This window comes from Salvelinus fontinalis, chromosome 8 (assembly GCF_029448725.1).
Source record: "Salvelinus fontinalis isolate EN_2023a chromosome 8, ASM2944872v1, whole genome shotgun sequence".
In the NCBI taxonomy this organism is placed as follows: Eukaryota; Metazoa; Chordata; class Actinopteri; order Salmoniformes; family Salmonidae; genus Salvelinus; species Salvelinus fontinalis.
In genome coordinates this window covers 41164630-41180795 of record NC_074672.1, presented here as the reverse complement: position 1 = coordinate 41180795, position 16166 = coordinate 41164630, and the positions used below count along the sequence as shown (strand labels likewise).

General features: G+C 43.1%; 1 protein-coding gene across 6 annotated transcripts in view; it reads left to right on the top strand.

Annotated features, from left to right (window-relative positions):
• The window catches only part of LOC129861247 (inositol 1,4,5-trisphosphate receptor type 3-like), a 64577-nt gene that overhangs the window by 38859 nt on the left and 9552 nt on the right, over nucleotides 1-16166 (top strand). For all 6 annotated transcript variants that reach the window (XM_055932494.1, XM_055932491.1, XM_055932492.1 and 3 more), the window contains exons 31-46: nucleotides 2533-2784; nucleotides 3013-3138; nucleotides 3517-3642; nucleotides 3792-3912; nucleotides 4874-5055; nucleotides 5885-6033; nucleotides 6229-6337; nucleotides 6494-6584; nucleotides 6765-6940; nucleotides 7463-7610; nucleotides 7825-7973; nucleotides 14357-14557; nucleotides 14716-14826; nucleotides 14941-15036; nucleotides 15189-15290; nucleotides 15414-15497. In XM_055932494.1, coding sequence (XP_055788469.1) covers nucleotides 2533-2784; nucleotides 3013-3138; nucleotides 3517-3642; nucleotides 3792-3912; nucleotides 4874-5055; nucleotides 5885-6033; nucleotides 6229-6337; nucleotides 6494-6584; nucleotides 6765-6940; nucleotides 7463-7610; nucleotides 7825-7973; nucleotides 14357-14557; nucleotides 14716-14826; nucleotides 14941-15036; nucleotides 15189-15290; nucleotides 15414-15497 — 2223 coding nt within the window. The remainder of the gene's footprint in view (nucleotides 1-2532; nucleotides 2785-3012; nucleotides 3139-3516; nucleotides 3643-3791; nucleotides 3913-4873; nucleotides 5056-5884; nucleotides 6034-6228; nucleotides 6338-6493; nucleotides 6585-6764; nucleotides 6941-7462; nucleotides 7611-7824; nucleotides 7974-14356; nucleotides 14558-14715; nucleotides 14827-14940; nucleotides 15037-15188; nucleotides 15291-15413; nucleotides 15498-16166) is intronic.

Genomic DNA, 16166 nt, shown 5'->3' with positions numbered 1-16166 from the left:
AACCCATTGTTAACCCTGACCTTTTAATTCGTATGGAATCAACCCATTGCTAACCCTGACTTTTTAATTGGTATGGAATCAACCCATTGTCAAACCTGACTTTTTAATTGGTATGGAATCAACCCATTGTTAACCCTGACCTTTTAATTGGTATGGAATCAACCCATTGCTAACCCTGACTTTTTAATTGGTATGGAATCAACCCATTGTCAAACCTGACTTTTTAATTGGTATGGAATCAACCCATTGTTAACCCTGACTTTTTAATTGGTATGGAATCAACCCATTGTCAACCCTGACTTTTTAATTGGTATGGAATTAACCCATTGTCAACCCTGACTTTTTAATTGGTATGGAATCAACCCATTGTCAAACCTGACTTTTTAATTGGTATGGAATCAACCCATTGTCAAACCTGACTTTTTAAGTGGTATGGAATCAACCCATTGTTAACCCTGACTTTTTAATTGGTATGGAATCAACCCATTGTTAACCCTGACTTTTTAATTGGTATGGAATCAACCCATTGTTAACCCTGACCTTTTAATTGGTATGGAATCAACCCATTGTTAACCCTGACCTTTTAATTGGTATGGAATCAACCCATTGTTAACCCTGACCTTTTAATTGGTATGGAATCAACCCATTGTTAACCCTGACCTTTTAATTGGTATGGAATCAACCCATTGTTAACCCTGACCTTTTAATTGGTATGGAATCAACCCATTGTTAACCCTGACTTTTTAATTGGTATGGAATCAACCCATTGTTAACCATGACTTTTTAATTGGTATGGAATCAACCCATTGTTAACCCTGACCTTTTAATTGGTATGGAATCAACCCATTGTTAACCCTGACCTTTTAATTGGTATGGAATCAACCCATTGTTAACCCTGACTTTTTAATTGGTATGGAATCAACCCATTGTTAACCCTGACTTTTTAATTGGTATGGAATCAACCCATTGTTAACCCTGACCTTTTAATTGGTATGGAATCAACCCATTGTTAACCCTGACTTTTTAATTGGTATGGAATCAACCCATTGTTAACCCTGACTTTTTAATTGGTATGGAATCAACCCATTGCTAACCCTGACTTTTTAATTGGTATGGAATCAACCCATTGTCAAACCTGACTTTTTAATTGGTATGGAATCAACCCATTGTCAAACCTGACTTTTTAATTGGTATGGAATCAACCCATTGTCAACCCTGACTTTTTAATTGGTATGGAATCAACCCAGACTTTTTAATTGGTATGGAATCAACCCATTGTCAACCCTGACTTTTTAATTGGTATGGAATCAACCCATTGTCAAACCTGACTTTTTAATTGGTATGGAATCAACCCATTGTCAAACCTGACTTTTTAATTGGTATGGAATCAACCCATTGTCAAACCTGACTTTTTAATTGGTATGGAATCAACCCATTGTTAACCCTGACTTTTTAATTGGTATGGAATCAACCCATTGTTAACCCTGACTTTTTAATTGGTATGGAATCAACCCATTGTCAAACCTGACTTTTTAATTGGTATGGAATCAACCCATTGTCAAACCTGACTTTTTAATTGGTATGGAATCAACCCATTGTTAACCCTGACTTTTTAATTGGTATGGAATCAACCCATTGTTAACCCTGACTTTTTAATTGGTATGGAATCAACCCATTGTTAACCCTGACTTTTTAATTGGTATGGAATCAACCCATTGTTAACCCTGACTTTTTAATTGGTATGGAATCAACCCATTGTCAAACCTGACTTTTTAATTGGTATGGAATCAACCCATTGTTAACCCTGACTTTTTAATTGGTATGGAATCAACCCATTGTTAACCCTGACTTTTTAATTGGTATGGAATCAACCCATTGTTAACCCTGACTTTTTAATTGGTATGGAATCAACCCATTGTCAAACCTGACTTTTTAATTGGTATGGAATCAACCCATTGTTAACCCTGACTTTTTAATTGGTATGGAATCAACCCATTGTTAACCCTGACCTTTTAATTGGTATGGAATCAACCCATTGTTAACCCTGACCTTTTAATTGGTATGGAATCAACCCATTGTTAACCCTGACTTTTTAATTGGTATGGAATCAACCCATTGTTAACCCTGACTTTTTAATTGGTATGGAATCAACCCATTGTTAACCCTGACTTTTTAATTGGTATGGAATCAACCCATTGTTAACCCTGACTTTTTAATTGGTATGGAATCAACCCATTGTTAACCCTGACTTTTTAATTGGTATGGAATCAACCCATTGTTAACCCTGACCTTTTAATTGGTATGGAATCAACCCATTGTTAACCCTGACTTTTTAATTGGTATGGAATCAACCTGTAAAAGTTGTAAATAATGCAGAAGTTTTTTCCATGTTTATCTTGTCTAGTCTGTTTTACAATCCAAAGTTTGTCTGAAACGCTGCTAAAATAACAGATGAACCACATCCAGCCACATCAATCACATTGATAATGATGTAATTGTTCCTCTCACACGGTGTGGTTGTCTCCCCTCTAGTTAACCAACGCCGGTGAGGATGTGGTGGTGTTTTATAATGACAAGGCGTCATTTTCCACCATGCTGGAGCTGATGGCAGAGTCCAGGGAGGGGGTTCAGGAGCACAGCCCCCTGCGCTACCACATCTCTCTGGTGGAGCTGCTATCGGCCTGCGCTGAGGGCAAGAACGTTTACACAGAGATCAAATGTACCTCGCTGCTGCCCCTAGAGGACGTGGTGAGAGTGGTCACACACGAGGACTGTATCACAGAGGTATGTCTCAAATGGAACAGGCATATAATTAATTAGTTAGTACCCTACATTATCCTCATTTAGAAAAAACCACAGCAGCATGCAATGATCTGCGGACATACACCTGCAAAGGTAATGTTAACATTATCATTACCAAATGTAAAGACGGCTGACCCAGGTGTGTGTGTGTGTGTGTGTGTGTGTGTGTGTGTGTGTGTGTGTGTGTGTGTGTGTGTGTGTGTTCCTCAGGTGAAGATTGCCTATGTGAACTTTGTGAATCACTGCTACGTAGACACAGAGGTAGAGATGAAGGAGATTTACACCAGCAATCACATCTGGAAACTGTTTGAGGACTTCATCGTGGACATGGCCAGGGTGAGTCTCACTCCCCAATCAGTGGGACCACTCTCACCCACAAGTCTCATCCCTCTCTGTGTTTTGCGCAATCATATGACATAGCAAGATTGTATCCTGTATTTTAAGCCTTTCCAGAAATGAGAATTACATCAAACATGAAAGCGATTGTCTGAGGATGGTGCTGGACCATCTGATATAAAAAGATAAGAGACAGTTAATTAAGTTAAAGTTATATAAAAGGTTAAATAAATAAAAGGTCAAAATGCAGGCATGTCACATGATTGCGCGAAACAGAGGGCCCTAGCAGGGTCATACTGCCTGACCTGACCCGTGAGTCTTTGGGTAAAGTGACCCCGGCCTTTCATCTATAGTTCTTGTCCTCTCTAATCTCTCTAGGTGTGTAACAAGAGAGAGAAGCGTCTGACTGACCCTATCCTGGAGAAGTACATCATCAACGTGGTGTTTGACACCATCAATGCCTTCTTCAGCTCCCCCTTCTCTGAAAACAGCACCTCTCTACAGGTCAGCTCACTGCTGCTGCCTACTCAGAGACTTTGTCATGATATAACGTTTACTGTAGAGCCTGTGTATTGTCTTACAGTATTTGTGTAGTCATGATGTGTAATGAATTCTCATCGTGTGATTCTGATATCCTCTGTGCCTTTAACCAGACTCACCACACCACAGTAACACAGCTGCTCCAGTCTAGCATGCGTCTGCTGGACTGTCCCTGGCTGCAGCAGCAACACAGAGGCCTGGTGGAGACCTGCATCCGTACCCTGGCTATGACAGGTGAGACGGACCTACTGCAGGGCCCAGAGGTGGGCTACAGTCAGGGGCATACAGGGCCCAGAGGTGGGCTACATTCAGGGGCATACAGGGCCCAGAGGTGGGCTACAGTCAGGGGCATACAGGGCCCAGAGGTGGGCTACAGTCAGGGGCATACAGGGCCCAGAGGTGGGCTACGGTCAGGGGCATACAGGGCCCAGAGGTGGGCTACGGTCAGGGGCATACAGGGCCCAGAGGTGGGCTACGGTCAGGGGCATACAGGGCCCAGAGGTGGGCTACAGTCAGGGGCATACAGGGCCCAGAGGTGGGCTACAGTCAGGGGCATACAGGGCCCAGAGGTGGGCTACAGTCAGGGGCATACAGGGCCCAGAGGTGGGCTACAGTCAGGGGCATACAGGGCCCAGAGGTGGGCTACGGTCAGGGGCATACAGGGCCCAGAGGTGGGCTACAGTCAGGGGCATACAGGGCCCAGAGGTGGACTACAGTCAGGGGCATACAGGGCCCAGAGGTTGGCTACAGTCAGGGGCATACAGGGCCCAGAGGTTGGCTACAGTCAGGGGCATACAGGGCCCAGAGGTTGGCTACAGTCAGGGGCATACAGGGCCCAGAGGTGGGCTACAGTCAGGGGCATACAGGGCCCAGAGGTGGGCTACATTCAGGGGCATACAGGGCCTAGACCCACAAGGTCAAATTAAGTCGGGGGCGGCAGGTGGTTAGAGTGTTGGACTAGTAACCCGAAAGGTTGCAAGATCGAATCCCCGAGCTGACAAGGTAAAAATCTGTCATTCTGCCCCTGAACAAGGCAGTTAACTCACTGTTCATAGGCTGTCATTGTAAATAAGAATTTGTTCTTAACTGACTTGCCTAGTGAAATAAAGGTTTGTAAATATAATTTAAGATTGTTCTACATTGTGCGAGTACCTTTTGAACTCAATGATGACTTTCTCCAATCTTATGTGTACAGCAAAGAACCGCTCCATCTCCCTGCCTCTGGACCTGGAGTCTCAGATCACCACCATGCTGAGCAGCAGTTCCCTCAACTCTCTGTCCCGCTCCAACCCCAACTACAAGAGTTCCAGCCGCTCCAGCCGCCCCTCCGCCCCCAACAACCCCTGGGACTACAAGAACATCATTGAGAAGCTGCAGGTTGGACCAATAATCCACCCTGCTCCCATTCCCCTCCTGTATCCATCACTTTATTCAGCCATAGCCACAACAGAAAGAGCAATGGGACAATTCCTTGGCCTCCGTCTCTCTGGTTTGTTCACTGTTGTTGAGGGTTTGGTGTTTGTTTAACCAGCGTGGTTATAACCCTGTCCCTTCTCTCTGTTTGTTCACTGTTGTTGAGGGTTTGGTGTTTGACCAGCGTGGTTATAACCCTGTCCCTTCTCTCTGTTTGTTCACTGTTCTTGAGGGTTTGGTGTTTGACCAGTGGGGTTATAATCCTGTCCCTTCTCTCTGTTTGTTCACTGTTCTTGAGGGTTTGGTGTTTGTTTAACCAGCGGGGTTAAAACCCTGTCCCTTCTCTCTGTTTGTTCACTGTTGTTGAGGGTTTGGTGTTTGACCAGCGTGGTTATAACCCTGTCCCTTCTCTCTGTTTGTTCACTGTTCTTGAGGGTTTGGTGTTTGACCAGTGGGGTTATAATCCTGTCCCTTCTCTCTGTTTGTTCACTGTTGTTGAGGGTTTGGTGTTTGACCAGTGGGGTTATAATCCTGTCCCTTCTCTCTGTTTGTTCACTGTTGTTGAGGGTTTGGTGTTTGACCAGTGGGGTTATAATCCTGTCCCTTCTCTCTGTTTGTTCACTGTTGTTGAGGGTTTGGTGTTTGACCAGTGGGGTTATAACCCTGTCCCGTCTCTCTGTTTGCCTGTGATGTAAACATTGTTCCTCTACACTGATGTTATCTTTTATCGTATTGTGTGTTGTGATATTTTAATGCCATTTTTTAAATAAAGCTAGATTTGATTCATGTTCAGGACATCATCGGGACTCTAGAGCAGCGTCTGAAGCCGCTGTTGAACGCAGAGCTGTCTGTTCTAGTGGATGTCCTGCAGCAGCCCGAACTCCTCTTCCTGGAGGGAACGGATGCACGACAGCGCTGCGAATCAGGAGGCTTCATCTCAAAGTAAGCCACGGGACTGACCTTCTGAGGTGGGGAGGGTGTATTTATTTACCAACGCAGTGGTATTTACCGATCCAAATCTTTCCAAATGCTAAGTTAAAGAGCATTACAATGAATCGTTTTAGTTCAATAGAGTGGAGCAAGTCTTGGTAAGGGTTGGCAGAGGTCTAACACTGTCACTGTGTACCTGTGGCCCAGACTGATTCAGCACACTAAAGCCCTGATGAACTCTGACGAGAAGCTCTGTATCAAGGTTCTGAGGATTCTGCAGGAGATGCTCATACGTACACTGGACTTTGATGAGAAGGTAAAGACTTAATGACCAGTCAGTATAGGTCTGGTAGATTGACCAATAGAATATCTGAGTGCATTTTAATAAAGGTTTTATGAAGGTGTGTATTGAGGTACTATTTGGGTAAGAAACTAAACATGTTTTTGTGTGACTGAATTTCTCATCAATAAGGGGATTGCACTGAGGAAGGTGCTGCTCCAGAACTACCTGTTCACCAGCAAGAAGAACAACAAGGCAGAGCTCGTTGAACTTGGAGCAACAGGTTTGTTTATATTAGGCTTAGAACAAGATTATTACTGCCGGTTCCTATTTACAGTGTGTTAATGTGTATGTCTATACTGATTGTGTTCCTATTTATACTGTGTATGTCTATACTGATTGTGTTTGTATTTATACTGTGTTCCTATGTCCAGTGTGTTAATGAGTTAATGTGCATGTGTAGGTGCTGAGCAGGAAAGGGACTGGGTGGCTGTAGCTGCTGTTCAGTGCCATCTGGACAGGGAGGGTGGGACAAAGCTCTTCACTGACCTCATCATGAGTACCAAGAACAACAAGATTTTCCAGGAGAGCATCCAGATGGCCATATGTCTGCTGGAGGGGGGCAACACAGAGATACAGGTAAGCAACACAGATATACAGGTAGGCTATATATAACACAGGAGAGCACCCAGCTCGCCATAGGTCTGCTGGAGGGGGGCAACACAGAGATACAGGTAGGCTATAACACAGGAGATCATCCAGCTGGCATTAGGTTTACAACACAGAGATACAGGTAGGCTATAACACAGGAGAGCATCCAGCTGGCCATATGTATGCTGGAGGGGGACAACACAGAGATACAGGTAAGCTATAACACAGGAGAGCATCCAGCTGGCCATATGTCTACTGGAGGGGGACAACACAGAGATACAGGTAGGCTATAACACAGGAGAGCATCCAGCTGGCCATATGTCTGCTGGAGGGGGACAACACAGAGATACAGGTAGGCTATAACACAGGAGAGCATCCAGCTGGCCATATGTCTGCTGGAGGGGGACAACACAGAGATACAGGTAGGCTAAAACACAGGAGAGCATCCAGCTGGCATTAGGTCTACTGGAGGGGGACAACACACTGATCCTTTTAGTGGATTTTCTTCAGAACTCCTTCTACAAGCTGATGATGGGGGACAACAAGTCAGAGAAATTCTTCAAGGTCCTCCACGACCGGATGATAAACGCCCAGATGGACATCAAGGCCAACGTATCAGTCAGTGTGGGAGAGATGACTAACAAACACCTCCAGACTGGTGAGAGGGACACTACTCTGATCTCAGATAGTCAAATGCAGGTTTCGACTGTCGTGGTTATGAAATAATGATTGTAATTTACAGAAAAAACTAGGATTGTGCGTCAATGACTACGTATTATACGTAAGTCTATATGGTATGGGTATATTGTTGGTGTTTTTCAACTAACATTTCACTTTGTTCATGGTTCCCTCCCTGGTATGTCTCCTGCCAGGCTCTGGTGGGTCGGTTCTACCTGGCTCCGTTGTCCCGGCCTCTGAGTCTGATCAGCAGGAGACAGAGATGGGCCCTGCAGTTATCATCATGAAACCCATCCTACGCTTCCTCCAGCTGCTCTGTGAGAACCACAACCAGAACCTACAGGTGGGTGAGAGGCAGAACAAGCACCACTGATTCAGCTGAAACAGCTACTACCGCTACTACTACTACTACTACTACTGCTTCTACTGCTACCACTACCGCTACTACTACCACTACCGCTACTACTACCACTACTACTACTACCACTACTGTTACTACTACCACTACCGTTACTACTACCACTACTGTTACTGCTACCACTACTGCTGCTACTACTACTACTGCTACCACTACTATTACTACTACTACTACTAATACTACTACTACTACTACTACTACTACTACTACTACTACTAACACTACTACTACTACTACTACTACTGCTACCACTGCTACCACTACTGTTACTGCTACCACTACTGCTGCTACTACTACTACTACTACTGTTACCGCTTCTACCACCACTACCACTACTGCTTCTACTACTGCTACTACTACTACTGCTTCTACTGCTACCACTACTGTTACTGCTACCACTACTGCTGCTACTACTACTACTACTACTGTTACCGCTTCTACCACCACTACTGCTTCTACTACTTCTACTACTGCTACCACTACTGCTTCTACTACTGCTACTACTGTTACCGCTTCTACCACCACTACCACTACTGCTTCTACAACTGCTGCTACTACTACTACTGTTAGCGCTTCTACCACCACTACTACTACTACTACTACTGCTGTTACTGCTACTACTACGACTGTTACTACTACTGCTGCTACTACTACTACTGCTACTGCTGTTACTATGACTGCTACGACTGTTACTACTACTACTACGACTGTTACTACTACTACTACTACTACTACTACTACTACTACTGCTGTTACTATGACTGCTACTACTACGACTGCTACTACTGCTACTACTACGACTGCTACTACTGCTACTACTGCTACTAGTACTGCTACTACTGCTACTACTACTAGTACTGCTACTACTGCTACTACTGGTACTACTGCTACTACTACTAGTACTGCTACTACTGCTACTACTACTACTACTACTAGTACTGCTACTACTGCTACTACTACTAGTACTGCTACTACTACTAGTACTGCTACTACTGCTACTAGTACTGCTACTACTGCTACTACTACTAGTACTGCTACTACTGCTACTACTACTAGTACTGCTACTACTGCTTCTACTACTAGTACTGCTACTACTGCTACTACTACTAGTACTGCTACTACTGCTACTACTACTAGTACTGCTACTACTGCTACTACTACTAGTACTGCTACTACTGCTACTACTACTAGTACTGCTACTACTGCTACTACTACTAGTACTGCTACTACTGCTACTACTGCTACTACTACTAGTACTGCTACTACTGCTACTACTACTAGTACTGCTACTACTGCTACTACTACTAGTACTGCTACTACTGCTACTACTACTAGTACTGCTACTACTGCTACTACTACTAGTACTGCTACTACTGCTACTACTACTAGTACTGCTACTACTGCTACTACTGCTACTACTACTAGTACTGCTACTACTGCTACTACTGCTACTACTACTAGTACTGCTACTACTGCTACTACTGCTACTACTACTAGTACTGCTACTACTACTAGTACTGCTACTACTGCTACTACTACTACTACTACTAGTACTGCTACTACTGCTACTACTACTAGTACTGCTACTACTGCTACTACTACTAGTACTGCTACTACTGCTACTACTACTAGTACTGCTACTACTGCTACTACTGCTACTACTACTAGTACTGCTACTACTACTACTAGTACTGCTACTACTGCTACTACTACTAGTACTGCTACTACTGCTACTACTGGTACTACTGCTACTACTACTAGTACTGCTACTACTGCTACTACTACTACTACTACTAGTACTGCTACTACTGCTACTACTACTAGTACTGCTACTACTACTAGTACTGCTACTACTGCTACTAGTACTGCTACTACTGCTACTAGTACTGCTACTACTGCTACTACTACTAGTACTGCTACTACTGCTACTACTACTAGTACTGCTACTACTGCTACTACTACTAGTACTGCTACTACTGCTACTACTACTAGTACTGCTACTACTGCTACTACTACTAGTACTGCTACTACTGCTACTACTACTAGTACTGCTACTACTGCTACTACTACTAGTACTGCTACTACTGCTACTACTGCTACTACTACTAGTACTGCTACTACTGCTACTACTACTAGTACTGCTACTACTGCTACTACTGCTACTACTACTAGTACTGCTACTACTACTAGTACTGCTACTACTGCTACTACTACTACTAGTACTGCTACTACTGCTACTACTACTAGTACTGCTACTACTGCTACTACTACTAGTACTGCTACTACTGCTACTACTGCTACTACTACTAGTACTGCTACTACTGCTACTACTACTAGTACTGCTACTACTGCTACTACTGCTACTACTACTAGTACTGCTACTACTACTAGTACTGCTACTACTGCTACTACTACTACTACTGCTACTACTACTAGTACTGCTACTACTACTAGTACTACTACTACTGCTACTACTACTAGTACTACTACTACTAGTACTGCTACTACTGCTACTACTACTAGTACTGCTACTACTGCTACTACTGCTACTACTACTAGTACTGCTACTACTGCTACTACTACTAGTACTGCTACTACTGCTACTACTACTAGTACTGCTACTACTGCTACTACTGCTACTACTACTAGTACTGCTACTACTACTGTTACTACTACTACTGCTACTACGACTGCTACTACTGCTACGACTGCTACTACTGCTACTACTAGTACTGCTACTACTGCTACTACTACTGTTACTACTACTACTGCTACTACGACTGTTACTACTACTACTACTGCTACTACTACTGTTACTACTACTACTGCTGTTACTATGACTGCTACTACTGCTACTACTACGACTGCTACTACTGCTACGACTGCTACTACTACTACTACTAGTACTGCTACTACTGCTACTACTACTGTTACTACTACTACTGCTACTACGACTGTTACTACTACTACTACGACTGTTACTACTACTACTACTACTACTACTACTGTTACTACTACTACTACTACTGTTACTACTACTACTACTACTACTGCTGGTGCTACTACTATGACTGCTACTACTACTACTACTGTTACTACTTCTACTACAATGACTGCTACTACTACTACTACTGCTACTACTACTGTTACTACTGCTACTACTGTTACTACTACTACTGCTACTACTACTACTACTGCTACTACTACGACTGTTACTGCTGCTACTACTACTGTTATGACTGCTACTACTACTACTACTGCTACTACTACTGTTACTACTGCTACTACTGTTACTACTACTACTACTACTACTACTACTACTACTACTACTGCTGTTACTGCTACTACTACGACTGTTACTACTACTGCTGCTACTACTACTACTGCTACTGCTGTTACTATGATTGCTACGACTGTTACTACTACTACTACGACTGTTACTACTACTACTACTACTACTACTACTACTACTACTGCTACTGCTGTTACTATGACTGCTACTACTGCTACTACTACGACTGCTACTACTGCTACTACTACTAGTACTGCTACTACTGCTACTACTACTAGTACTGCTACTGCTGTTACTATGACTGCTACGACTGTTACTACTACTACTACGACTGTTACTACTACTACTACTACTACTACTACTACTACTGCTACTGCTGTTACTATGACTGCTACGACTGTTACTACTACTACTACGACTGTTACTACTACTACTACGACTGTTACTACTACTACTGCTACTGCTACTACTACGACTGCTACTACTGCTACGACTGCTACTACTGCTACTACTACTAGTACTGCTACTACTGCTACTACTACTAGTACTGCTACTACTGCTACTACTGGTACTACTGCTACTACTACTAGTACTGCTACTACTGCTACTACTACTACTACTACTCGTACTGCTACTACTGCTACTACTGCTACTACTACTAGTACTGCTACTACTGCTACTACTACTAGTACTGCTACTACTGCTACTACTGGTACTACTGCTACTACTACTAGTACTGCTACTACTGCTACTACTACTACTACTACTAGTACTGCTACTACTGCTACTACTACTAGTACTGCTACTACTACTAGTACTGCTACTACTGCTACTACTACTAGTACTGCTACTACTGCTACTACTACTAGTACTGCTACTACTGCTACTACTGCTACTACTACTAGTACTGCTACTACTACTAGTACTGCTACTACTGCTACTACTGCTACTACTACTAGTACTGCTACTACTACTAGTACTGCTACTACTGCTACTACTACTACTAGTACTGCTACTACTGCTACTACTACTAGTACTGCTACTACTGCTACTACTACTAGTACTGCTACTACTGCTACTACTGCTACTACTACTAGTACTGCTACTACTGCTACTACTGCTACTAGTACTGCTACTACTGCTACTACTAGTACTGCTACTACTACTAGTACTGCTACTACTGCTACTACTACTACTACTGCTACTACTACTAGTACTGCTACTACTACTAGTACTGCTACTACTGCTACCACTACTAGTACTGCTACTACTGCTACTACTACTAGTACTGCTACTACTGCTACTACTACTAGTACTGCTACTACTGCTACTACTACTAGTACTGCTACTACTGCTACTACTGCTACTACTACTAGTACTGCTACTACTGCTGCTACTACTAGTACTGCTACTACTGCTACTACTGCTACTACTACTAGTACTGCTACTACTGCTACTACTACTGTTACTACTACTACTGCTACTACGACTGTTACTACTACTACTACGACTGTTACTACTACTGTTACTACTACTACTACTACTACTGTTACTACTACTACTACTACTACTACTGCTACTGCTGTTACTATGACTGCTACTACTGCTACTACTACGACTGCTACTACTGCTACTACTACTACTGTTACTACTACTGCTACTACTACTGTTACTACTACTACTGCTGTTACTATGACTGCTACTACTGCTACTACTACGACTGCTACTACTGCTACGACTGCTACTACTACTACTACTAGTACTGCTACTACTGCTACTACTACTGTTACTACTACTACTGCTACTACGACTGTTACTACTACTACTACTACTACTACTACTACTACTGCTGGTGCTACTACTATGACTGCTACTACTACTACTACTGTTACTACTTCTACTACTATGACTGCTACTACTACTACTACTGCTACTACTACTGTTACTACTGTTACTACTACTACTGCTACTACTACTGCTACTACTACGACTGTTACTGCTGCTACTACTACTGTTATGACTGCTACTACTACTACTACTGCTACTACGACTGTTACTACTACTACTACTACTACTACTACTACTACTACTACTGCTGGTGCTACTACTATGACTGCTACTACTACTACTACTGTTACTACTTCTACTACTATGACTGCTACTACTACTACTACTGCTACTACTACTGTTACTACTGCTACTACTGTTACTACTACTACTGCTACTACTACTACTACTGCTACTACTACGACTGTTACTGCTGCTACTACTACTACATTTACATTTTTACATTTTAGTCATTTAGCAGACGCTCTTATCCAGAGCGACTTACAGTAGAGTGCATACATTTTATTACCTACATTTTATTACATTTTTTTTATTATTTTTTTATTTTATTATTTTTACATACTGAGACAAGGATATCCCTACCGGCCAAACCCTCCCTAACCCGGACGACGCTATGCCAATTGTGCGTCGCCCCACGGACCTCCCGGTTGCGGCCGGCTGCGACAGAGCCTGGGCGCGAACCCAGAGACTCTGGTGGTGCAGCTAGCAATGCGCTGCAGTGCCCTAGACCACTGCGCCACCCGGGAGGCCATGGGAGGCCATACTACTGTTACTGCTGCTACTACTACTACTACTACTACTACTACTACTACTACGACTGTACTGCTACTGCTGCTAATACTACTACTACTACTACTGCTGCTGCTGATACTACTGCTACTATTACTGATATTACTACTACTACTACTGCCACTACTACTGGTACTGCTACTACTGCCACTACTACTGGTACTGCTGCTACTACTGGTACTGCTACTACTGCCACTACTACTGGTACTGCTGCTACTACTGGTACTGCTACAATTGACTCTCTGCTGAGGTCTAAACATTCATTCGTCATTATACAAAACTCACCCATGAGGTAGCTATGGGTGATGAAGCTGAAAATGGTCTGTTTAACGTAGCGACCCAACATGACAGACTGACCATCCTTCCCTTTCCCTCCCAGAACTTCCTGCGCTGCCAGAACAACAAGACCAACTACAACCTGGTGTGTGAGACGCTGCAGTTTCTGGACGTCATGTGTGGCAGCACCACAGGAGGCCTGGGCCTGCTGGGCCTCTACATCAACGAGAGCAACGTGGTCCTCATCACCCAGACCCTGGAGACGCTCACAGAGTACTGCCAGGGCCCCTGCCACGAGAACCAGGTCAGATAATCGCACACAGTTCGACAGAATAGTTTTTTGTCTTCAGACCGATACTTTGATAATACTGCCAGAAAGGAGGTTTATTAAACGTTCTGTGAGGTTGAAGACATAACACAGATACTTTGTCATGTTGTGATAATAACTGTCTGTTTCTGTAGACCTGTATAGTGACCCATGAGTCCAACGGCATCGACATCATCACAGCCCTCATACTGAATGACATCAGTCCTCTGTGTTGTTACCGCATGGAGATGGTGCTGCAGCTCAAGGTTCACTTCCTGTTGTTCTACTTTATAAATATAGATCTCTGTGTCCTAACTCCTCTCTGTGTCGTACCTCTGAAATGACATGGTCAGTGACGGTATTGTTACGCCTGTTTCCAGGACAACGCCTCCAAGCTGCTGCTGGCTCTGATGGAGAGTCGCCATGACAACGAGAATGCAGAGAGGATACTGTTTAACCTCCGACCTCGGGAACTGGTCAGAGCAAAGACCCATCTCTATTTCTTCTTCTCCCTCTATTCTTTCTCCTCATTCTTCTTCATAACTAACCTCTAAAACGGCCACACACAGGACGGTGCAGAATAGTACAGTAGACTTCAGCCGACATCAATATTCTACTCTGCCCCCAGGTAGAGGTGATAAAGAAAGCCTACCAGCAGGAGAGTGAGTGTGAAGTTGGAGAGGTGTCACCTCAAGAGGTCGGCCACAACATTTACATCCTGGCACTTCAGGTAATGCTCCTCTTCAGATTAATGAAGTATATTTATACACTCCTTTAATAACGTAATAAGTTAATGTTAGAGAATAATGATTTCACCTGTTATGCTTATGATTATGGGCCATGTTTTGGTCAGCTGGCGAGGCACAATAAGATCCTGCTCAATCTGCTGAAACCTGCAAAGAGGACCGAAGCGGGAGAGGAGGGTATATCCTCTATGGTCAGTGTTTCTCGCTCTCATTTCATCACTTTTGTCTATTAATTCTTTGTAGCCTTTCTAACGTGCGTTTATTTTAAAGTCAGTTCGTTTGTACAAGGCAAGCTTCAGTAAAACTGGTTTTCTTATTAATTTGAGGAAGTTGTCCTGTGAACGGCCTCCCTTCACATTACCTCTACGTCTATGCTACAGCTGCTCGCATCAATGGTAGCAGACTCACTGCAAACTTTGTTTAACAACTGATTTTAATATAATAATAAGACAATTAGCAGACGTGAGCATTTATCCAAAGTGAGCATAATTATTATTATTTATTTATTTTTACATATGAGTGGGACCGGGAATCAAACCTACTATCCTGGCGTTACAAGCACCATGCCGTCAAATGGGGATATTTGCATATCCGTGCTTTGTTTATATGCCGGGAAATGGTTTAACATAAAGCATGACTTGGAAGTACTAGCTGTGGATCTAGAATGTAAACACAAGCTGAAGCGGAAAGCCAGGATGTTTTGATTCACTAATGAAGCTCTCTGATGTTGTTAGTCCTACTCCAGTCTCCTTTTCAGATCATTTATCAACTGGTTTAGTTTAGTTTAATTTATTTGCACCAAAGAAAACAAGTGAGACAAAACAGATACAAAATAAATAAATTAAACTGTGTACAGGTTG